Source organism: Bemisia tabaci, chromosome 1, assembly GCF_918797505.1.
Source record: "Bemisia tabaci chromosome 1, PGI_BMITA_v3".
Classification (NCBI taxonomy): Eukaryota; Metazoa; Arthropoda; class Insecta; order Hemiptera; family Aleyrodidae; genus Bemisia; species Bemisia tabaci.
The window spans coordinates 33,074,805-33,099,157 of NC_092793.1; the positions used below are offsets into that span (position 1 = coordinate 33,074,805).

Genomic DNA, 24,353 nt, shown 5'->3' on the forward strand with positions numbered 1-24,353 from the left:
TGACGTCATTTCAAACTTTCAGCTGTTCCTTTCGATTTTTCCCGCTTTTTTTATCCTCATTCCTCTTTTCTCCTTTTTATTTTAATTCTAATGACCTTTCAGAGGGCCTTGATTTTCCCATGCCACTACGATACTAACAAGCCAGATATCTTCTTATTAATCCCACGAGCAGGAAGCAGGGGGTGTGGATGAATGGACCACTAGACAAGGTACGAATTTCAGCATTCTGATACATGTTTCTAAACCAAAATTTTACGTAAAACACGATTCTTACAACGAAAATTACCGAAATCAATACCTTACGAAGATATTTAATGATTCTTAATGCGTGAATTCAAACCACCCGCTCATGAAAACTCAATGCTCTACGTGATTCACATTGAGCGCTAAACGTTATCATGACAGTCTCTGCGATATAAAAATCTGGCAACCTCGATCAATCTTGACACTTTGGCTCAGCTATAGCAAATTGCTTATAGTTTGAACAACACATGGTGGGAAATGAACATTGCTCGATTGAGAAGATCGCTGAAACCGTTGTAGTGTGCGATTTGACTCACGTAGAGCTTTGAGTTTCTTGTGAGCGGGCAGTTCAAATTCCTCGTAACCAATGTGTAATAAAAACGTTCATATCTTCGTTAAAAGTTGGTTTCAGTAATTTTCGTTGTAAGAATCGTGTTTTACGTAAAATTCTGGTTAAGAAACATGTATCAGATTGCTTAAATTCGTACCTTGTCTAGTGGTCCATTGGTATGCATTACGTAGAGTCTACTCCACGTCAAATGAGTTTACGCACCTTGGACGACAAAGAATAAACTCCCTTGAGTTTATCATCGACAAAAAATAGGTAAAATCAGGCCCGCCACATCCCATCTCGGGCCCTGGTACCAGTTTTAAGGCCCGGGCCCCAAGCACGGAGGGGGGGGGGGGTCCGAGGGGCATCCCCCGAGAAATATTAGAATTTATGCGACTAATCAGACGCATTTTGAAGCTTCCATAAATAATTGTTCCATCAATTTCTGCGGAATAATTATGAATTTTTTTTCTACTTTCAGCACAAAATACTTGCGAATTGTTGCATTCAAAACATCTGGAAAATTTTTACTTTATTTTTTTTTTTGGGGGGGGGGGCATATGATACTATTTTCAGTTCTGAAAGGGCCAGGCCACCCTGGACTCCCCCTTCGTTTGTCTATAGCACGGGAGTTGAGCCATGAGCCATTGAAGTCGAGGATGCCCGACTGGAGACTCATACCATCTGACGACGGAAGAAAATGAAACGCAGTTACTAAAAATATCCCTCTGTGCTGAAAATCTTGAAAATAGATAGAAATTTTCAAAGAAGTATACTTCTTTAAAAATTTAAGAAGAATTCTACAGTGCCCCAGCGTGTTTCAGAAAATCTATTCACCTTTTGCGAAATTTTTAAGGTTAATTTTTCACTTTTTCTTACGAAACAAGGGTTGCATGTGAATTCGTAGTGGGTTTTCACAGGTAACACGGGCCCCCTCCAGGGCCCGGGCCCCGGTACCAGGAACCAAGTATCCCCCCCTTGTGCCGGGCCTGCCTTCATGCACGCTGGGCTTGTCGATTTCCCTCGACATTTTTGCAGTGGTGAATGCATAGCTGAAGTGCGCTCCAGCTAGAATTGTATTTAGCAAATGGGTGGTTTTTCTACGAGGATTGAAAATAAACAAGTGGTTAGAAATGGAAACAAAATAATATGAACTATGCAAAACGATTAATCCGGGTATCGGAACTTGGCTGATTTGAAAACGCCTTCAAATGCGGCGTGATACCTCACGCATTCCGGAGAGTTCAAATAGTTGTATCATTGCGCCTTAAGAATGTGACGGAAGATTTAAATGGAGATAGCCTCCATGCACGCTGGGCGTGTCGATTTCCTTTGACATTTTTGCAGTGGTGAATGCATAGCTGAAGTGCGCTCCAGCTAGAATTGTATTCAGCAAATGGGTGGTTTTTCTACGAGGACTAAAAATAGACGAGTGGTACGGAATATAACAAAAGAGTATGAACTATATTCAAAACGATAATCCGGGTATCGGAACTTGGCTGATTTGAAAACGCCTTCAAATGCGGCGTTATACATCACGCATTCCGGAGAGTTCAAGTAGTTGTATCATTGCGCCTTAGAAATCCGACGAAAGATTGCAGTTGAAATAGCCTCCATGCACGCTGGGCGTGTTATTTCCTTTGACATTTTTGCAGTGGTGTATGCAAAGCTGAAGTGCGCTCCAGCTAGAATTGATTTCAGCAAATGGGTGGTTATTCTACGAGGATTAAAAATAAACGAGTCGTACGGAATATAACAAAAGAATATGAACACTGCGTTGGTTTGTTCTCATTTTAAAAAAATAAGATACAAGCGGATATTTCGAAACACCCAACATATTATATACGCGTGCATTTTTGCAGTTTCACCGTCTACCTTCGTGATTTCTGAAACGATCCAGAAATATTAGCATAGGTATGAGCTACCTCCTGTGTGTAACTTGATGCCAGATTTTGTGCTTTAAATTTCATTATACATGCTCAATCCCGAATAAACGAGTATGATAATAATTGGATTCAAATAATATGTTTCGGTATAAAATTTGTTTTATTTTTTTTTTATCAACATCTAACAATCGAGATTATACAAACAGACAATATAAAATAAGCCTAACCTATATTTTCATGCAAATACATATAAAATTAATGACTAGATTTATTTAAATAAGTATTTCTCCGAGCTTCTAATTGTATTATCTTCATTTATTTTACTCAATTCCTGCTATGCTTATTTTATTTTATCATAATTTTCTTTTAAATTCGTTTTTTAAGTATAAATCTACGGTCCAGGCAAACTACCTAAAAAATACTCAAAATGAGCCAGCTATGTGAATGAAATCATATAGGCTTGTCTTGATATTTAACTCTTCGCTATGTTCATATCGATTCCAAGTTTAGTTTTTCCTTTCCTTCTTTTTCCTACATGATTTTGGAAATAAAACTGCTACGAAGATCCATGATTAGGTTATTTACTTACCGGGGTCAAAACTCAAGTCTAATTTGACACGCTAAAATGTAGGCATGAAACATTATTGGCAGACAATTGGCGGGGGCGTCGAAATTTTCTATATTATATATATTCCCGTAACTGCATTTATGTCCATTCATAATATTTGCAACTGTGCAGAAATAATACCAAATATTGGAGGATTTATAATATCATATACGAGTAATCGTCTACATTTTTGTTTTTCCTTTTGAATCATTTCACCTAGGTGGGTTGCTGACGCATAAAAATCACCTTAACCACCCTTTTTAATTGCGCCAACCCTAAATTGAACCTTCTGTGGTTAAAGCTCGCTCAATCCCTACATGCAATATTTTGTGCATGGCAGGATTCTTCAATATTGCACATTAAACTTAATACCTACTATACTTAGAAAAATATTGCAAATTTGAATTATTGTTTTATAAAATCAGTCCATCTTCGTTTATTGCAAATATGCCGGGCAATAATTTCAATACAATGATCTACTTCGAGCTCTCTGAGTAAAAAAGTGAAAAATGTCAAAATATTCGGGTTTTTTTAAAAATATAATCAGAAATGGTGATCACTTTTTACGTAAATCAATGAAAATATCATCCAGTACAGCTATAACCCTAATTCATTATGAGATAAAAAATTGAAATACTTAGGTACGCTTTTCTTTGGTCAGGCGAGAGCCTAATTGATACTTACGAAATAATGAAAAATGAGCTGGCACAAGAAATATGAGAAAAATAATGAACAGAGAATAAGATGTGTGAGAGATGACATCCGCATCCGTCAAATAATTTGCTAAAATTTTTCATGCGCAATAAGAGGAAAGTCAACGCTGTTAGTCTAAATGCAGGCAAGAAAGAAAAAAAAAAAGGTAAGCGGGCTGATTTTTGAAATCGATAGACAAAGCAGAGAAAGAGAAAATAGAAGGATCCTATTGGACCGCGGTCCATTTTCCTTATATCTTTTTTGTCTATTGTTTTGCCTACTAATTTCAATGATCTGCTCGCTGTGAGTGAGAGGAAATTAAAAAATCTCTCCTCAAAAAAGACTTGAAAAAGCCTCTAGTAACTGCAGCTTTTGTTCTCAGATAATTAATATTAATGGTTCGTTATTTTTGTCAGATAGCACTGCAAAATCAGCTCTTTCCCCACAGCTCTTTTCCCAAAATTTCAAACCCACGAAAAATATCCACATTTTATCGAAAAACCTGGCAATCTTATGGTCGATAATCTCACATAATTTTCAAATCAGACAATAACCAATCGGGGAGGTGGCGAAATAACGTTGAGTTTATGATGTACGTCACGAGCAAGATCGATCAGATCGATAGACATGAGCACTGAAGATCGAGGAGTGCGAATTAGCCTCAGCTTGAATGAGAAATTGTTGCACATTTATCATCTGTTTCTGGAAAAGTCGACCTGCTTTTAAAGTAGATCAGCAGAGGCATTATTCTACGATTTTTGTAAAAGCATATTGAATTTTTAGAATGGTTGAATGAACATACCGTACCGATACCTTTACCGATACGATACGATCCTCGGGGAAGTTACATTAATTCAGATATTGTGCAAGCAAACCGAGAATTCCCACGAGTCCATGATTCCAGCGCAAGAATGCATCATCGGAAGTGATTCAGTAGCATGTGTTGTATTCTTTCTAATTGAAGGCACTTTTACCGGACGGACTCGAATATCGAGCATTCGAGCGCTCACCCTCCTGAGCAGTTGTGTTGTTAAGGTAAACCCTGAAAATCGATTCTTTTCCATAGGTTTAAGCGGCAGATAAATCGATTCATCGCAAAGCACTGCTCCGCGTGATTTAGAATTTTTAAAGGATTTTTTGGCAAATGTGAAAGTACTCGTTGGGCTAAGTTCACTTAACTCTTTGCGACGTCATACAGCGGCGTTTTTCCTGTGAAGTTCTGTACTTCCGTAAAATATATCACTCTCTCTCATATCCTCCGATAAATTGTCCACTTTCAAAACCGAGGGTAACCATGTGCTCAGCTCATTTACCCAACAGTTTCAGTTTGATTAAAATTTATTTAATTTCAGACTTTTGCAAATTAGATGTAGCTTAACAGTAAGGATACATATCTCCATCAAGCCTTTTCAAGAAGAGCCTATTTTAATTTGACCTTAATTTAGCAGTAAAAAGAAAAACAAAACAAATTACGGTCCCAGTGCTGTGAGTAAAAGGATGGTAGAGTAGTGCTGGATCCACACTATTCTAGAAGGTAAACAAAACTGAGAAAAACCAAACAGTAGAGTTAGAGATTAAAAAAGACTTCTAATACGTTTCAGTGCTCATCTAAAGAGGAGTTAAGCGTTCAGCTCAGTGGGTGCATTGAAAATAATTTGCTGGGATCCTTTTGCCAGACCAACGGTGGAGTCAATATTAATGGGGCACATTGCCTGGCCATAGACAAACAGGTCTCAGCTTATTGTTAGTACTCTCGCACACCTCAGACGGCACGGGCACCTCCAAAGCCTCAAGCTATGAGGAGGTATGGCATAAAGCATAGTTTCATACTCCACAAGTCCTTCAGCAAATTGAAAACAAAACTTGGATTTATCGAGATGTTAGTCTCAGGCAGACTGTTTGCCTTTTTTTTAGAATTCAGTGTTGGATTTTTTAAGGTCAAAAGTGACGTGTCTGGTTCAGAATGATGACATGATGAGTCAAAAATAGTAAGCAAATAGATAAATACATAAATTTTAAATCATCACTCCCCGATGAGGTATATTATCTATCGCTTTAATTGGATCTACTGCGAGAGTAAGCAAACATCAATGTATCGAAGAAAATTTATTGAAGGAGTGGTTTCATTTTATTTGTTTAGCAAAAAACTATCCATTACGCCTCGAAGTTTCTGTTTGTTTCCAAAAAATCTTATTTGTAAAGCTGAAATTAAAGCTGAGACTATGGAAACGCGATAACTAACCGTCGCATTTGACTAATATAGTGCAATATTCTGTGTTCGTATACTTTCAGCTTTACTTTAGAATTTGACATTAGATTCTTAGGGAAACAATTGCTAAAATATATGCGTGTGGGCGTTATGAATCTGTTTTTTGCCATCAATTTTCAATGAGCCCCGTGCTTAATTTGGAAAAATATAGTGGATAGATATGATGTTCGTTCAAGTGTAGATTCACCTCAACACCTTCCAAGATGAGAATGTTAGCATCAAATTGGACGTATTTATGCTAAAAGGAAGCAGAGACAGGTGGAAAAGAAGGAGTGTGCTGTAAGTTGAGGTCCGTGAAAATGAATGGGAATTATAAAGCGTCAGTGCCAGTGTTGTCAGTGGCGACTGCACGTGGGAATCTTTAACCAACAAACTCCATTAAGAACGCTCTTTTCTCATGCCCAATGCCCATGGCTCACGAGTTAGCATATTTTGACGCTCAGTTCCTTTTTGGTTCAATGTCAAATCCCACTTTTCCATTTCCCCAAAAGTAATCAAGCCCACTTTTACACCGTTTCTTATGCACCTTGCAAGAGCACACCCCATCTTCCCCACACGTCTCTAATTCCTTCTGGCACTCCCGTCAATGAGGTTAGGACGCGAGCAGTTCCACTTTCTGCCCCCTAACGAGCGACCGCTCCATGTGGGGTACGCTTTTTCATAAGCCACCACCATTCTATAGTTCTTATATCGTTGGTTTAAGGGCCGGATACACCTGCGCGCTTCACGCGCGTCTTGACCGGAAAAGCCATTGGCGCATCCAGCGAGTTGGCAACACCGGATTCCCTCCATTTAAACTTATGGAAATGTATCGATTCTTGGAGGGGTCAGGTGCTCCGACAAGAATCGATTATTTAACATACGTATAAATGGAGGGAGTCCGGTGTATTGCCAAATCTCTATATTCGCCTCTAAAAGTAGGATCCGATCTTACTTTGAGAGAGTTACGGACGGCGAGTTGCAACGACCTGAGTCGCTCGGAGATGGCCGAACATGGCCTACTCACCTCTCGAGACGCGCGTCTAGCTCGCAGGTGTATTCGCCCCATTAGAACTAGGGGGCGGTGACAAACAAAATCCAGCGGGACGCAAATCAACTGGACGCATTTCTGTCAAACGGAACTAAGCGCCAATTTGAGTTCCTTTTGAGAAATTTAGAATGCCGGATAGCGCGTTCTGTCAAACGGAACTAAGCGCCATGGAAAAGCATTGCGAGTATAGGACGGAACGAGCCCGACGCCCGGTTCCGCCGCCAATCCAAGCCCCCCGCTACCTCCCTCCTCCGATGGCGCTTAGTTCCGTTTCACAGAAATACGTCCAACTCATCGTCAGGAGCCACCGGAGCTGGCGTGGATTTTGTTGCGCAACTACGGCAGTCGGCGAGTTGCTCAGCTAGCGCGTCTTATTTTGCACGGCGTCGTGTTATCTCGTGGAGGGATTCTAGTAGATCCTCGTGGAGGGATTCTAGTAGATCCTCGTGGAGGGATTCTAGTAGATCCTCCTGGAGGGATTCTAGTAGATCCTCCTGGAGAGGCTGAGCTTCCAGATGGAGATGGGCCGCTTGAAGACGGTGACCTGGCCCTGCTCCTTGCCGCCGACGAGGAAGATGGAGAAGGCGGTCTCGCGGTCGTAGCGGCCGGCGCTGTAGGCGCGGCTCTTCTTGGCGCTCTGGACGCGGTCGCGGTCCTTGGCCATCTGGCTCGAGTGGCTGTTCACCAGGGAGAGGGAGCGCGGCGGGATGGGCTTCATCTCGACCATCTCCTGGCGGGAGTTGCTCCGACCCAGGTTGTCCTCCAGGAGGCTGTCCGGCGGCGAGTTGAGCACCTTCACGCAGCTCCGCCGCGAGATCATCGTCTGCACGTCCGGGCCCAGGTAGTTGGGGTTCGCGAAGCTCAGCGGCGTCCGCTTCGTCTCCTGCAAACAAACGTTCACCGAAATTATTCAACTGTACACAATCAAAAGAACTAGATCCACCCTAACATAAGACTGAGATCCCTTTATACTGAGAGTCAAGACAACGCGAATCCATTTCTGATTGGTTAACCGGATTGTAGGCCTTCACAGTGTCACAAACGGGAATAAGATTACATTTTCACCAATTGCAAAGATTATAATCTGGAATGGACCGAGGAATTTTGGGTTCAACAAGGACATACGGAATGAGAGAAGGAACGGAGAAGGAATTTAAGAATGAGCCGATCAAAGATTACGAAAAACGTTCAATTTGTGTAATCTTTATTCCCGTTTGTGACTCCATGAGGGGTGTTGCCTTGACTCTCAGTATAAAGGACTCTAACTAGATCACCCTAACATAAGACCTGAGATCCATAAGTATACATATATAACATGGCTCATTTCACAATGTATTTTGTTCTTTCTATTCAGATGCGTCTTGTTCACTGTCGTCCCTTAAAAAGTTATTTTCCTTTGCCCCAAATCGTCTACATTGTGATACAGGAAGCTTCAATAAAACCCTTAAAATATGAAAAAAGCAAAATAAAAAGGACAATTTTTGTTAACCTGCTCGTGTGAATTTTCAGAATACATTTTGGAATGGATCCTCGTCAGGGATTGCAATGATTTGCCTCTGCGAAAGAACAAAATCCGGAAGGAAAAAATTCTATGATTTTGACATTTTAAGGTAGAAGCAAATCTACTTTGAAATGTCCAAAACCGCACGCACAAATATCGGTACCGCACCCTCAAATAAAACTTTACGCAGATTCCTCACTAGAAAATCTTCTTAGTATGTGTCCCATTGGGTTCTTGTTTGACTCTAACTTGGGTTGAAAATTAAAATGGCTCAGAATAATATCACGTACGCCCTTATCAAATCTTCATCATCTATCCCTGTAAAAATATTTATGTCTTCGCCCGAGGTATTTTTCTCACAGAGTTTTGTCTGATTGACCAGCGCAAAGAAGCACGACGTTTTTTCGTAGCATGCCTATGTGTGTCTATCTTTTTATTGATAACTCCTCAAATCTTGGGAAACGTAGAAACATTCGAAATACAGCCAATCGGCCAATATACACATCAATGAGTCGTATTAACCAGGATTAGCCCGCGGGAAGGAGAGTTTGAACGGGAACTCAATGTTTCTAGCTTTGCGTTAAAGTCTCCTTGGAAGTCTCTCTCATACTGCTCCAGTCCATCTCAAGATGCGTTGAAACATTCAAGATACACTCAGTCAGTGGATGCAAATATAATTAACTTCGGTGTGGGTTAGGCTGCATCGCCAAATTTGAAGGCGAACCAGTATCAATTTCGTTTCCAAGCTATGCACCCTACCGCGCGCCTTTACGGTGGCGCTCCAACTCTTACGCTGTATGTGGCACCGTCATTCTTATTTCGCGATGAAGAAGAATTTGTAGTTTATGGATAAAAATGAAAAATTCGGTTGTTGCCAAATTTTTTCATAAAACACCGATTCTCCAGGAGATTTTTAAATATTTTCTTCCAATTTTACAGAGAAGTTCCAGTGTTCAAAATTCGAGGAATTTTCGGTCGTTTTTCATATACACCTCTTTTCTTTATTAATCTTAATTTACCAGATATGAATGGGTTAACTCATTCTCTGGATGACCCTCGTTTTCGAAGTTATAGCACGGACAGATATATCGGTTTTTTTTTGACGGTATGCGGTACCGATACATAACGCAATCCTTTAAATAATAGGCGGCACTGACTGATTTTTTAGATTGAGAGTACGCGGCCTGCGAACCGATTATTGAAATTGATAGACAAAGAAGACAAAAGGGGTTTGGAGGGATCCTATTGGTGGAATCGGGTGGTTGCAATGGACAAATGAGGTAGGTGATACGGCAACTCACGAGAGACCCTATAGTTAGTCCATCATTTTCTTCCTTAGTCCATAAGAATCACCCACTTCAACTACTTCCATACTCCGTATGTCTTCTTTGTCTATCAATTTCAAATTCAGCCCGGTGTCGGGAAAAGGTTGAGATTGAGTGTGTACCTGGAAGCTGAGGCGATTCATGGTCTCGATGCTGGCGTAGTCGGAGGTTTGGTCGGAGGATTCCTCGGGCGTGACGTACGGGTTGCCGAAGCGGGCGGAGGCGGAGGTCGGGAAGCTGCGGCGGTTGAGTCGGTTCGGCTGGAACTTCTGGTGGATGATGGAGAAGTCCTCGATCTTGGGGCTCTGCACCAGGCTCGAGGGGGCCTGCTCGTCGTCCAGGTAGACCAGCTTCGTCGCCTCCACCGGGGTCAGCGTGCAGGCCGCCAGCGACTTGAAGTTCGGCACCGAGCACGGGTCACGGGACAGGGAGCTGACAACATCAAACATTCCCCTTTCAAACTCATTTCACCCCAGAGACACATAACATAATTTATAGTCGCTTCTAAAACAGCTCCTTTCCTAAGGGAACCCCATTCGGTTTGCCTGGGATTAAGGGAGGTTTAAGTAGCTCCTCAAAATAGCACCATCGTGAAAAAAGAGTACGGGGTTGTTGGATCATATAGATATTTCCAATTAATTGTGATATTACCCCCAATTAATTAGGTTACCAACCTAAATGTTGCGGTGCTACCACAAATAATTGGAAATGTCCACGCCATTCAACAAATTGGAGTTGCGCCACAATTTTAGGGTATAACCTTTAATACTTTTTTTTCGTGACGAAATGGATAATTTTTCGCAACATTCAGCGGTATAACTTTGGGAATAGGCCCTTGAAAGGAATTAAAATGATTTACCACTACAAAATATGCAAAATACGAAAGAAAATATATTGCGAGTATTGTAAATTTTAAGGTAGGTTCGCAGCTACTTTGAAGTTTGTTAAAATCATGTAATCTTTTCCTCCGTATTTTATAGTGGAAATCATTGAATTTTTTCACAAGGATCAATTTCCGAGGTCATACAAGGAGATCAAATGTTAAACCGTCAGACTGCATAGGCGGCTTCTATGGGTCAAAGTAAGAATCCGTGAATTTTTTTCCAAGAGTGCTTTTTAACGGGACTACAGCCTCTTAAAATTCTGGAAAATGGTTAATTTTTCCTGCATTTTGGCAAAGGTGTGCATGCGAAGATTCAATTTCAAGCAGTCTTAGTTTAAGATTTGTGACGCAGATAAAGCTCATTTGCGGAGAATACGATTAAAAGTCGAAGATAACCTGATATTTTGCCACCCCCTCACCCACACCCCGACGTAATGCCAACAGGCGGTTCCGGGGTCTCCATATTATAGATATAGACTAAGATTAGATAATTAGGATAAAATATAAATTTAAGAATCATCAACTGTATGAATGTATCTTTAAACTATAATAAAGAACTAAAAAAAACCTGATATTTAGTAAAAAAAAAGGTAGGAAGAGGAAATGACACTGACCTGAAGTTGATCAAGGGCTGCGGGACTTGGGGCGAGATGAGGGAGCGGGCGATGATGTTGGCGCTCTGGGACTTGACCATCTCGCGGAAGCTCATCTCGTGGCGGGAGGGCTCGGAGTCGCTGGAGTTGAGGCTCTCGTTGCTGGAGAGGACGCTGTAGTGGCAGTTCTTGGTCTGCTGGTTCTTGAAGCGGGAGAGGTTGATCTGCGAGAGCTTGGTGATCTCCTTGAGGATGTTGAGGTTCATGGTCGGCGTGGAGGCCGGCGGCTTGCGCGGGGCCAGGCCGTCGTCGTCCGAGTCCCGGTCGCAGAAGGAGATGATCCGCTCGGTGCCGCTCCCCCGACACCGCCGCGGGGGCGCCGCCGCCGGGGGACTCGTCCGGGGGTTGTTGTAGTCCTGCAGGAGGAGCTCCGAGACGGGCAGGGCCACGCACTCGGAGCGCGGCTGCGGACGGTTCCCGTCTGTCGTCACCTTTTCCCACGTTTCGCTACCTGCCCCAAAAAAACAAATATTACTCGCATTGCATTTTGCAAAAAGGAACCAAGAGCATTCCAATGTCGCTAAGATCGTGCAACTATTTTTTACCTTGCAAATATAAACAACTCATTTGGTATGGTCATGTCCAGAGAATGGCAGGAGACAGGTTGCCGAAGAAGGTCCTTGACTGGGTTCCTCCTGGGAGAAGGCGCAGAGGGCGCCCAATGGAAGGTTGGAGGGAAGGGATTGAAGCGGAAATGTTAAGGTGCTCAATCCCCCAAGATTTGTGGTTTGAAAGAGAGCAGTGGAGGTTAGGGGTCGTAGAGCGCGAGGGAGTGCTGTAAAGCGACTTATATGTATGTAAATATAAACTGAATATCTAAACAAGTTTTATCTTAACTCCCAAAATAAACTATAAACTCAAGATGAAAGTTGACTTTTTTTCTTTTTCTTTTTTTCATAATTTCAGTGATTTTATTGCAACCACGTTAGTTGCACAATCCTAGCAACATTGGAATGCTCTTGGTTTCTTTTTGCAAAATGCAATCTATTTAGTTGTGTTTTCCTTATTGCATCTATTCAGTTATAAAATAGCTAAAAATAAGATATCCGTAGATATAGATTCAGTTACAAATGGACCGCGTTAAACAGAGAGGAACCAAGCCACATCAGCTATTTCCAAATTCAATTGGGTAATTCAATTTTTTACATGAAAACGGTTGTGCGGATTTTCGTGGAAATTTTTGTGGATTTTCTCCACAGTACGAAACAAATTCCTTAAAATTTTGAAAGGAATGCGCACAAACGTTCTCTCGTAAAAAATTAAATATTCCAGTTAAATTTGGCAATAGCTGATGTGGCTTGGTTCCTTTCTGTAAAACGCGGTCCAAATGAGATATCCTTAGGTGTCCAAGATCCCTAGATCCCAAGGGTCGTACCCTTAAACAGTATTTTCTTAGATAGCGCCTTCCCTGGCCCAAGTAGCAACGATCACGCTAAGTTGCGATTTGATCGATGACGATTTATTGCAATGATATCGGATAAAAAATTGCGATTCCATCGACGGTGATTTATCGCAACATAATCGAACACAAAATCGTGATAAATTGAGGTAAAATTTCGATTTTATCAAACGCAATTGTGTAGAGATAAAATTGCAACAAGATCAAGGATATTTCCTCGTATGTTGAAGGATCCTAGCGATTTTATCGCCAAAAAATCGCAACTTAATTTCTAATATAGTGATTTTTTCATAGCAAAATGCTACTTGCTGAGGCTCCCCTGTTCTTCTCTTTTTTCTCCTCTCCCATTTGCCGTCAGATAAATATCTACAAGTGAGTTATTTACAAGTTACTCAGAATTGAAACAGGACCAAGATTTTAAAAGAGGGGGCACTGAGACTAAGGCACACAGAAAAAGAAGACTATGTGCCTCGGCTGGTCGTGGAATTGCTGGGATCCGCCATTTGGAATTCGTCGACTATGAGTTGGTCCAGAATTACTATGACTCATTTATTGAAGTGAACTTACCGAAGTGAAACCTCCATAATTCGTTGCAAAGTTGGCCAGCATGTTCTCCGCCAAAAATGACCATCGAACTTGGCAATTTACAAACAGAGTGACTATGAAGAGCTCCCGGATTAATTTTGCATTTTACTAAGCTCCATCTCTTACATACTGTAACAATGATTTGAATAAAGTATATTATAATAATGTACCCACCACAATAAACAATAACAAGAGGCAATGGATTTCTATTATCCACGAGGACGCACCTACAGTGTGTTTACCTACTCCAAGTAACACATGGCACGCACAGGTTGCAGTTAATTGCCACTGGTGGAATTGTAATATTTCCCCTCCACCGGAACGTTGCGTATGTTGCCTATCTAATGATTTAAAGGGGCTCCCTTTTTGACATTTGGACTTCATTTTGCAATTAAGAACTACAATTTCTGACTTATTCGTAAAAAACGCTTGTGCAAAGTGTCAACATAGGGAAACTAATGGTACTTACGTTGTTTCTAAACTAAGCCAGAAATTTTAGTTCTCAATTGCAAAATGTAGTCCATTTAATGCAGCGTAGTTGAAATATGTTGCAGTTTTTCTTGCATGGCGAATCGCCTGCTTGTTTTCTGTCTGATCGTTTGGTGATTTAAAATCAAATTCCACTGGTGGAATGATTTAAAAATAATCCAATTTTATGCTGTAGAAGAATTACACTTATAAAATTGGGGGAAAAGTCGCAAAACTATGATTGGGACTAAAATACCATGACGAGTCCTTTTTTCATTTTTTACCGTTGTTTTTTTTGTTATTTTTCTTTCTTTTCGTTAAAAAGAAGCGTCAAATGTCCTTTTTCATATAGTCGACAGAGAATCATATAAGAAAAAAACGTAAAAAAGAAACTAAATCTAAAAATTATTCCCTGGAAGTTGCCACTAATGAAGAAGAAAAAAAGCTGTTAGTTAGCTCTTATTGGATTTCTGACTTCAAAGTTAGAAAAAGGATTTCTCTGCGGGCGGCAATTTGCGAAGACTTGAGTGGCATCGAAAAGAGGTGACAATTATTAATTAAGGTTCAGTGCTCCCCCTTTTTTTTTTGTTTTTCCCCCCCACTTACCTAGATCAAACCTCCAAAGGTCTCCTCTTTCGTGCAGATCCGTCATTCCACCGTAAATCCACATAGCCTCGTCATGGATCACAGCCGAGTGTTTATGTCTTGCAGGAGGACCATCTTTGTTCATCGCTAATAGGTGCCACGACTCAGTTTCTGAAAAATATCAATGTATATGATTGTACATTATTGCCATAATTATTATTTCTTTTCCTTCTCTTAGGCTCACTAATCTCGCAATTTATAATTTAAATGAGTTTTTTAATATTTTTTCTGAAACGTCATTGGCGTTGGAAAACTACGGTTGATATTTTATCAGTTTTATTAAAGACTTTTACTAAAATTTTACCTCTTGCAACTTTGACGGAAAAAAGTACTCATGTAAGTGTTTCCTGAAACAAGCATTTTGACTTTTTTTTTTATTTTTTTTTTTAGAAAGATGCCTTATTTTAAAATTTATGGTATTTAAAAGTCATTTCGACTGTAAGGTTCTTTTCCCATTAACAGCCACTTGTAGGAATGAAAATCCTAAAAATAACAGGAGCTGTTATTTGCTCGTATTGATTAGATAGTCATGTCTGAAATTATGTTAAAAAACTTTCAAAATAATGTTCATCTAAATACTCTTATCTCTTTCTTTATTTGCATCGAAACGCGTTTACAAGCACGACGGGCTATATTAGCGTTATGCGTCACAGAAAAGCGATATACATCGATGTAGGTATTCTCATTTGTAGCATTGGAGGAGATTATGCCATTTTTACCGTTTTGATCAAATTCAATAAAACGGAGAATCTCGGTGGCGACGTCACAACTAACTTTGTCCATATACTCACCGAAATGAAAGGCCCACAGTTCACTGGACGAGCCTCTAAGATCCCTATATCCACCATACAACAGCATAGATCCGCGATGGACCAGTGCACTATGCCCGCGTCTTCCTTTGGGTACATTTGTGCCTTTTTGTACTTTTATTTTCCGCCAAGTATTACTCTGCAACACACACAAGACATTAAATCAAGCAACTTTCCTCCTTTCAAAACAACATTTCAGCTGACGAGGCAAAATTTCGGTCGAAAATTCTGCAAAGTTCATCCCGTTACGTAGGCGGAGCTCAGCGTCGAGACGCCCTACAAAGGTTTCCATAGTTTGAACCAAGTTTTTCGCCCATGCCACAAACAAACTGTGAACATTCCTCGTAATGGCTCTCGGAGGCTCCGGGTAAGCACACTCGTTATTCATGAAGCTCTGTTTACTAGTTCTCAAATGTATGGAGTTGAGATAGCAAAAAAGAAAAGAAAGTGGAACTTTCTAGTCCAAGTGGGCCAAACCGTGATGAGCGAAGAGAACAGGGGTTGTCAGGAATGTGCAGTGCTGATGTGTAAAAGAGAGGCCATAATTTAACCCTTAGATTCCCAACGTTGTTTTCCAACGCAAATAACCACCGCCGCGTCTAGAGGACCCGTCTTTGAAATACATTCATGGTCTCAGCAGGTTTTTCTTGGAATATGTATAATTGGTAATCTTTTCGGCCGAAAGCAAAAATGTTCCTACTAATATTTTTTACCATTAAAATGATCCAAAAAAGTGGGTGTTCAGTTGACATCATGTCTCACCGATGACGTCATGAACGGGATGAAGAGGGCGAAAAATTTCTGAGCCCAACTTTGAATAAACGGTACAATTTTTAAGTTCAAATACGCACGTCTATTAGACGTCATGAATGCAACCCATGGATGACGTCATCAAGTGGACTAAAAAAGGAAACAAACGGTCCAAAGTCGTATAAACTGCAAAAATGTATAAGCCTAGATCATACACGGAGAAAAGAAACTTCGCACGTGGGACTCGAAGTTGAGGTCATATGGATCTCTGAAGTTTCCGAATCACGTATCTAAAAACTTGAGGTCTAGCTGCCGAAGTTCGGGTCAGACATCTGTAAGTACTTCGATATATACCGAAGGGTTCGGGTCACACATCTGAAGTACTCTGGTACATACCGAAGTGCCTCGATGGCTGACCCCAACTTCGGCAGCACGACCTTAAGTTTTCGGATGCGTGATCAGAAAACTTCAGTGATCCATATGACTTCAACTTCGGGTCCCATGCACGAAGTTTTTTTCTCCGTGTAGCGTTATAAGTGCGGATACTGATAAGTAACGTAAGCATGCTGCTGAAACCAAAATACAAATTTCCACGATCCATACGTCAAAAAAAGGGGGGGGGGAGTATTCAAAAAGATAAACCTAGAGCAAACTAACTTCATTTTGCAAGGTCGTTAAAAGGCTCCGATCGTGCGGTGAACTTTGCAGAGTAAACTCAAGCCACTGTACCCACTTGCCAGCAGCGATCGCGGGACGGCATACGTGCTTTTTTATGCTAAGAGAGCGCTTTGAAGAAAATAAAAGACCACTAAAAACTTGTGGTCGACGGAGATAAAAGTGAGCGTCTCTCAACAGCTTCGGGGAGTCCGGAGGGGGGGGGGGCGGAAAACAATCAACGTTTTCGAGGGACGTATAATTAAAACTGGAAACGGGGGGTCGGAAGCGCGGAAGGTGCGATGCTAGGCGGGAGCAGGTGAAATTTATCGGCTCCCGGTCTCGCCGCGAGAGGTAGGCAGCCGGCATGGCGCGGCGCGCCGACCGCAAACACGCAAACCGGCATCCAGACTCCGAGCTTGCGGCTCCGATAACAGGACGTCGAGCCTTTGCCGAACACTATCAGATTTAGCTCTCTCGTTCTACCATAACTCGGGTCCGAACCCAAAATCCAGGGTTGTCTCGTCCGTTCATAGCCCCCCAGGGATCAATGCTTCAATGGCATTTACTGTAACTAGAATAGGTAGCAATGGTGTTTGGATTTTATTTTGCAATTAGGAAATACTTTTTTTAACTCGTCCATAGCAGAGTCCCTTTATACTGAGAGTAAAGACAATGCGAATCCATTTCTGATCGGTTCTCGTTTTTTATGCCTTCACAGTGTCACAGACGGGAATAAAGATTACAATTTCTCCAATTGCAAAGATTATAAACCGGAATGGACCGGCGAATAGGGGGTACGGCAAGGAACAAATTGAATGAGAGAGGGAACGGAGACAGGAATTCGGGAATGGGTTGATCATAGATGATAAAAAACGTCCGATTTGTGTAATCATAATTCCCGTTTGTGATATCCGTAAGCCGCGTTGTCTCAACTCTCTATATAAGGGGACTCTAGTCCATAACAGAACCTATAGCTGCATAGAGAACATCAAAGGAGGAGAAGAGGAGACAGAACTGAAATCAGGAGAGGAGGGGGAAGAAGAATAGGGAATAAAAGAGAGAAAAGAAAAAATAATGGGAGCAATACAAAAGGAGCAAGAAAAAAAGAATGGGTATAGAAGATGAAAATTCAGACAAGAAGAAAAAAGTGGGGGAAATTCGCGGAAACGGAGATGAAGAAGAGGAGGAAGAGTCTAAAAGAGAGAGGAGAAGAAGAAGAATAGGAAAAATAAGAAAGAGAAGAAAAGGATAAAGAGGACAACAAAAAGGAGAGAAAAACGAGGAAGGAGATGGTGAAGAAGAAGAGGACAAAGAAAAGGCAGCAGTTTTCTATGTAGTAACATTAATACCACACACGTTGTTTTGAGAATGAGCTTGAAAATTAGTTCCTAATTGCAAAATGTAGTATATTCCTCAGTGGGTCTGTTGGACCCCTCAAGTGCAGTAATGACGTGGTCAGGAATCTTCCCGTGGTTCTGATTGCATACTCGTCTATTTGAAGGAGCATCCGATTTTCGTCGAGGAGTTTTCTTTCTCCTAAAGTTGAAAAGTTACACATTAAACCGCGCACGTTGGAAGCAAAAGTTATGACCATCTTGTTGAATCGCATGCTCGCTGAAATAAAAGTTAAACTTAAAATTCCTTCAGATATGCCTGCATAAATAAACCAACCACTCGCCAACCCTTCGATGAAATCAAATCCCTACACTTAAGATTTTGTGTGCAGGATGAGAGTGTCATAGGTTAGGTGTAGAACGAGTGCCTAAGCTTGTAAGAGGAAAATCATGAAAATGCGATGGAATCATGCAATCTCTGCTCACATAGACTTGAATGTTTCAATAAACACACATGAGACAAGGATGGCAACACTGTTGAAAAACTGGCATATCCCTTTTAAAAGTCATCATGCATAACGCCACCGATGCTGATAACCCAGTCTAAAAACAGAGTAAAAGCATTCAAAGGTGCGGCTCAGCGCTTGACGCTTAATAAATTCTCGGATACCCGGCATTGTTTGCATTGTCTTATCTGTAGCAATTAAATACAAAAATAATTTCCCTCGATTGTTGAAAAACGCGCTCTTTTGTTATCTGCGGGTGCCTCTCGTGAAAAAAAGACAGGGGTATAAATACAGGAAGTGGGATTTAACAAACCAGTCAGCATTGCAAAAGATAATGGAGAATGCCTCACTTCAAAATTAAATTAAATAACACTCGCGAGAAAGCAGGAACAGGAATTTATACTCATACAATTTTCGATAATTTTTATCCGATTTTTTTGTTGGCAGAATCTTTGAAATTTGTCTTTCTCTCCCGTCAAGTTTTCAAGTGCGGTTTTTATGCCTATAAAGTATCGGTTCCAAATTTAAATTACTTTTCCGGATGATTCATAAAAAAAATGCTGGTTGGACCACGGTAGCATCCAGCATCCATTTCTTCCCTGTCATATTAAAAATGATTGGATAACGTCTCATTCGTCAGCGCATAGGCGAATCATTTTTACGAGTGGATTTGGTCAAAGTTCTTAACTTATTGCTGACTTCTGTTGCAACAGAACAAAACATGTGCCCTGGATGTTGTATGAGGCCGGTTCATACGAGCTTTAGAAATAGGTCTACAAATACGTCGTAAAAAAAGAATCAGACATCAAATTGAAATAAAAGAGGGAAAAAATCGAGTGTTAAAACAGCTAAGTATGGGATGGACATATTCGGGCCTCGTTTTTTATCTTTTCTACCGAATCTGAGCGACACCTCATATGCAGCATAGAGCGCCATTGCGAGTCCACACATCGCGCCATCGCGCCTTCAATTTTGCAAACGCAACACGGACATCCATCAAGTACGAATAGTTGTATCTCTGCGCCGTCATCAAAGCGCGTCTTTTCCCTGGCTCTGCTTTCATGTTGCGTTGGTTCTGTTTCTCTTATTTGCAGTGGTGCTTCAGGGGCTACGTGAGTTACACAGCCGAAGATAGGAGAGACGTTTAGACCTTGTTTTTTAACTTTTGTACTAGATCTGAGCGACCGACACCGCATATGCAGCGTAGAGCGGAGCATTGCGAGTTCACGCCTCGCGCCGACACGCCTTCAATCTTGCAGATGCTATACATGGACTTCCATCATTTACGATTAGCTATTACGCTGCTATTAACGCGCGTTGCTTTTTTTTTTTTTTTTTTTGGTGTGTATGTGTGTGTGTCGTACTTGTACTACGTGGTTGTGACTGCAATTTTTTTTGACGACAAATTCTTGTCATCTTATGCCGGATCTAATAGACCCGACCATCTCTTGTAACAGTCTCATAGTGTGAATGGGAAGGAGAGCCGAGAAAGGTCTAGCATGTTACCAAAATAGTGAAAATTTAAAAAATAAGTGTTTCTTACCTTCAAAAACGTAGAAAGAACGTAGATAATACTTCAAAAACTATCGATATCATCAATGTTTTTAAATACGGGTCATTTTTACCCGACTAAGGACCTAGCGTATAAAAAGTTCAAGGCATTCTCGTTGTCTGGGATTTATTAGGCAGAAAATGTTTCTCAGTGGGGATCCGCCACTGCACTACTGACCTATTCTCAGAGGCAAATGAATTTCCCGTCAAATCGTTCTGTCAGATTTTTCGTTCACCACTCGTGTTTAGTGCGTTGCGTAATGAATGCTCATAAAATATGGACTGCAATAAATCTGTAGCGACTTGAGAACAAGACGAGGATTCCGATTAATTGGACGGTGATGTATTCTGCCGTACTAAGGAAGCACGCCGCATAAACCGTCAAGCGTTGCCAAATTTCCTTTTATGGAACACAAATTTCCTGATAAACTTATGAATATTTTTCTTCTAATTTTTTTTTTAGATAATTTTCCTTGTAATTTCACCGAAAAGTCCTGAAAATTTCAAGGGAAAATATTCATAACTTTCCTCAAAAATGAACTTTTTATCGAAGGAAATTTGACAACTCTTGAGTGTTCATACGACCTTCTTCCTTAGCACTGTAGTATTCTGCTATGCTCAGGAAGAACATAGTATCTGCATAGGGATTCCATTGAAGTTACCCTGCTCTCCCGTGGCACGGCGATGTATTGGAACGGGCGTAAAATATGCCAGGCGCGCCGAATAAAGGGTGAGGAGCGGCTTTTAAATTGCCGTTACGTGGCATCAATCAGGAGCTAATTGCTTTGTGCCACGAAAGGTCGCTCCAGAGCCGCCTAAAAATCCCCTTTTTAAACCCCCTCCGCCTATGCGCAGCCCCTTTTTTAGGCGGACACTTGAACACGTAGTGCTTACCTCACGTGCGCTGTCTCCCGCCTGCGTGACCGGAATGGGGGGAGGGGGGGGGGGAGCGAAACTCCCCGGGATCCATCATAATTAAATAGTTTCTCGGATAGAGCCTTTTTCTACAAGGTGCACGTAAAAAGAATTGTGTTGTTAACTAGACTGTCTAACAGTGCATTGTTTCAAAATCCTCAATTATGATTCAGTCACTAACCAACCAAGATATCATTTTCAACATTTAAGATTAGAGATTCTGTTAAATTAAGCAACTGAAGAAAATCACAATCAGCCACTTATAAAGTGATTCGATAGAAGCCATATTTTGTGTCAGAACGACTTGCGATATATCGCATCGATTGGTTCCATTTTTTCAGCTACTTATCATTTTTCTCAAATTTTGAGATCGCAATTCTGTTGTCAGGAGACTAAAAATCCACTTACCAATTTTGACAAACAAATTCAACGTATTACAGGCGTGGTTATTTTAGAGGAAAATTATCGCATTCGATACTGATATCGAAACTGCACTCGAATGCGATATTTTCCTCTGAAAAAACCACGCCTTTATTACGTTGAATTTGTTTGTCAAAATTGGTAAGTGGATTTTTAGTCTCCTGACAACAGAATTGCGATCTCAAAATTTGAGAAAAATGACGAGTGCTGAAAAATGGAACCAATCGATGCGATATATCGCATATCGTTCTGACACAAAATATGGCTTCCATCGAATCACCTTCAAACGAGTTGCATTCCTCACATAGTAGGTGGATATAACTGCGGAGGTTTTAACGAATGCAGTTTCGGCTTTTTTTTGGGGCACAGGTCGAATGACGCTTTTTTAAAATTTTCCCTCCCAACGGATAGTGAGAAAGAAGAATTAGAAAGTTTAGAAACTTGGAAAGTTTTTGGGTGTCAAAGAACTTGAATTTTGCAAAATTTGGAACTAAGAGACCTTACGTTGTACCTATACATTTGATTACTGATAAGATTGACCTAGGTACTTGGATGGCGAGCATAATAATGCCAATTTTAAGGACATCTCCGCAAGTTAAATAAATCAGGGTGGATTTTTCGTGTTTAATTTGGTCCGAGTAATCATGAAGTTTCATTGACTCCGTCATAACCTTATGTTTGAAGCGCATCATTGACAGCCTTGAAGTTGGTCGTCGTAGCACATGAAATTGTCCCTTATAATAAATTGGATAATCAAAGTCAAAGCCATAGAGGAGGCAGAATCGGGAGGGGTTGAATGAATCAAAATAAACATCAGAACAAGAGTACGTGAGCTGAGGAACGATGAACTCGTTATGTAAAAACCGCGACACACCCCCTCCTTGTGCGCGGGTGCAAATGGGGTTGGCTGGCCCTTGCAAGTGCAATATTTTTCTTCCACTACAGACTATACACACAACGCAGTGCACCGCCGCAAAATCCACCACTGAGGCCTTAGCCGACGCAAATGTTGCCAAAGGTAAAGAAAGAAAAATAACAATAATGTAGGTATGCCTGAAAAATGAATTCGGCGGAAACCCTTTCCTTGAATATGATAGTTTCCCCTGAAAAATACACATTACGCATAAAAAATTAGCGGATTTCCAAACTTAGACTCTTACGTAATGCTGAATTTCGACCATCCTCTTATGATGCAGCCCCACACTGCCGCCGCCGTGCTAAAGGGGATCGCCATAAGTCGTCGTTCTCCATACGGAAGAACTTAACTACATATCTACATTGCAAAATGTCCCCTCGCAAATTTTTACTGTAATTAGAAAACTAAGGAGAGTTCCTAACTAAAAATTTTACTGATTTTTCCTCCTTCGACACTCACAAATCAGTATTTTTGACAAAAACTGCATAGTGATACTCTCATAAAGGATTAAATTGCCCGAGTCAATTTTGCAACCCTAGGATAGAGTTACGTTTTTTCGTCTGGAAAACGACGAAGTATGATTCAAATGTTGCCGAAATTCCCTCGATAAAATATTCATTTTGAAAAAATTTGTATATTTCTCCAGGGAATTTCCAGATAAATCAGATTGAAGTGGCAATGTGTACAATTCTCTGAACATTTCAAAAGAATAAACCCCAAAAGATTGGGTAGAATTTTTGCTTTGTTAAGAGGAATTTGGTGTCAGCCGAATTCTCGTAAGGTGTTTTTACCTCGCACGGTAATAAATTTCCTTTTCCAAATGCGTTATGCTTTCAATTTTCTAGCGGCCTCTGATTTTAATCGATTTGTGGAACCATACATGCCCATCTGATGATAATTTGAATTTATAGGCATTCTCATAAAAGCTCAGATATGCGCGGTTTGGATTTCAAAAAATACCTCTCTCTCTCTTCCTCCCTCTCTCCCTTCTCCCCTCCCGCCTAACACCAATCCTCGGATTTGGACTCCGAGTCAAGAACCTCGCAAATTGCACGAAACGGCAACGCCGAGTCTCAACGCGGAGGCATCATCCCTTCAATTAAAGCTCACGGTAAACGGGGGAGGGTCGAGGGATGGTCACCCTCCCTCTACATCAGCTACCCCCATTGAAGTTGCTCCGGCGTTTTACATCGGGAACCAATTCGTCGAGCTTAAAGTTCCGCACTTCTCTCCGATGGTGTCACTTTTGAAATATAAGTTCAATTTTCCGATCTTCCTTTCCATCTTCGCATAATTTTCAACATCCTAACAACATCGCAAATTCAAAATTTTGCAGTACACACGATAAATTAAGACTACCAACTCCTTCAAAGACTCATGCCCTGAACAGATTGGAGTTATATGTTGTGCCTCCTTGCACAGTCTGTATTTAATCCTGCATGTTTTGTTCTTGTAATTTACCATTTTATTTTTATTGTTGGTTGTGTAAATTTGTTGCCTTCCTGACATAAGGACGTCAGTGGCGTCAGGACACAGAAGATTCAGTTCAAAATTAAACATGTAAGACGAGGCATGTTCAAAACCCTATCGGTAATTTTCTCATTCATTTTTTAAAGAGGCATTAGACCTTATGTTGCGCAGCAAAATGGTTCATCTAAGTATTTACTGATAGTCAGTTGAAAGAGTTCAAAAACATTGCAGTTTCTTTTAAATTTATACCCAAGAGAAATTTAAAAAAAAGTGACGAAAAGGGATAGTCATATTAAGTGTGTATACAATATCCTTAACTTATAGCCTCCTCTAAGAATCTTATCATATTTCATTATGCACGATAGCTTCAGAAATTTAGATTCATAATAACCTTTTAAAAGAATATAACAGCAAAATATTACCACCAGTCAATCAGTTAGTATCTGATATGAAACCTTCGAGTTATTTTCAGAGAATCGGCAACGTTGACTGTTGTGTGCCGGAATG

At 40.8% G+C, this 24,353-nt stretch overlaps 1 protein-coding gene across 1 annotated transcript in view; it reads right to left on the bottom strand.

Annotated features, from left to right (window-relative positions):
- Nucleotides 1-2,601: 2,601 nt before the first annotated feature.
- Nucleotides 2,602-24,353, bottom strand: part of LOC109037171 (uncharacterized) — a 63,677-nt gene continuing 41,925 nt past the window's right edge. The window contains exons 4-9 of the mRNA XM_019051693.2: nt 15,310-15,466; nt 14,480-14,629; nt 13,388-13,534; nt 11,383-11,872; nt 10,008-10,317; nt 2,602-7,942 (exon numbers count right to left, since the gene is read on the bottom strand). Of these exons, the coding sequence (XP_018907238.2) occupies nt 7,541-7,942; nt 10,008-10,317; nt 11,383-11,872; nt 13,388-13,534; nt 14,480-14,629; nt 15,310-15,466 (1,656 nt within the window). The 3' untranslated portion in view covers nt 2,602-7,540. The remainder of the gene's footprint in view (nt 7,943-10,007; nt 10,318-11,382; nt 11,873-13,387; nt 13,535-14,479; nt 14,630-15,309; nt 15,467-24,353) is intronic.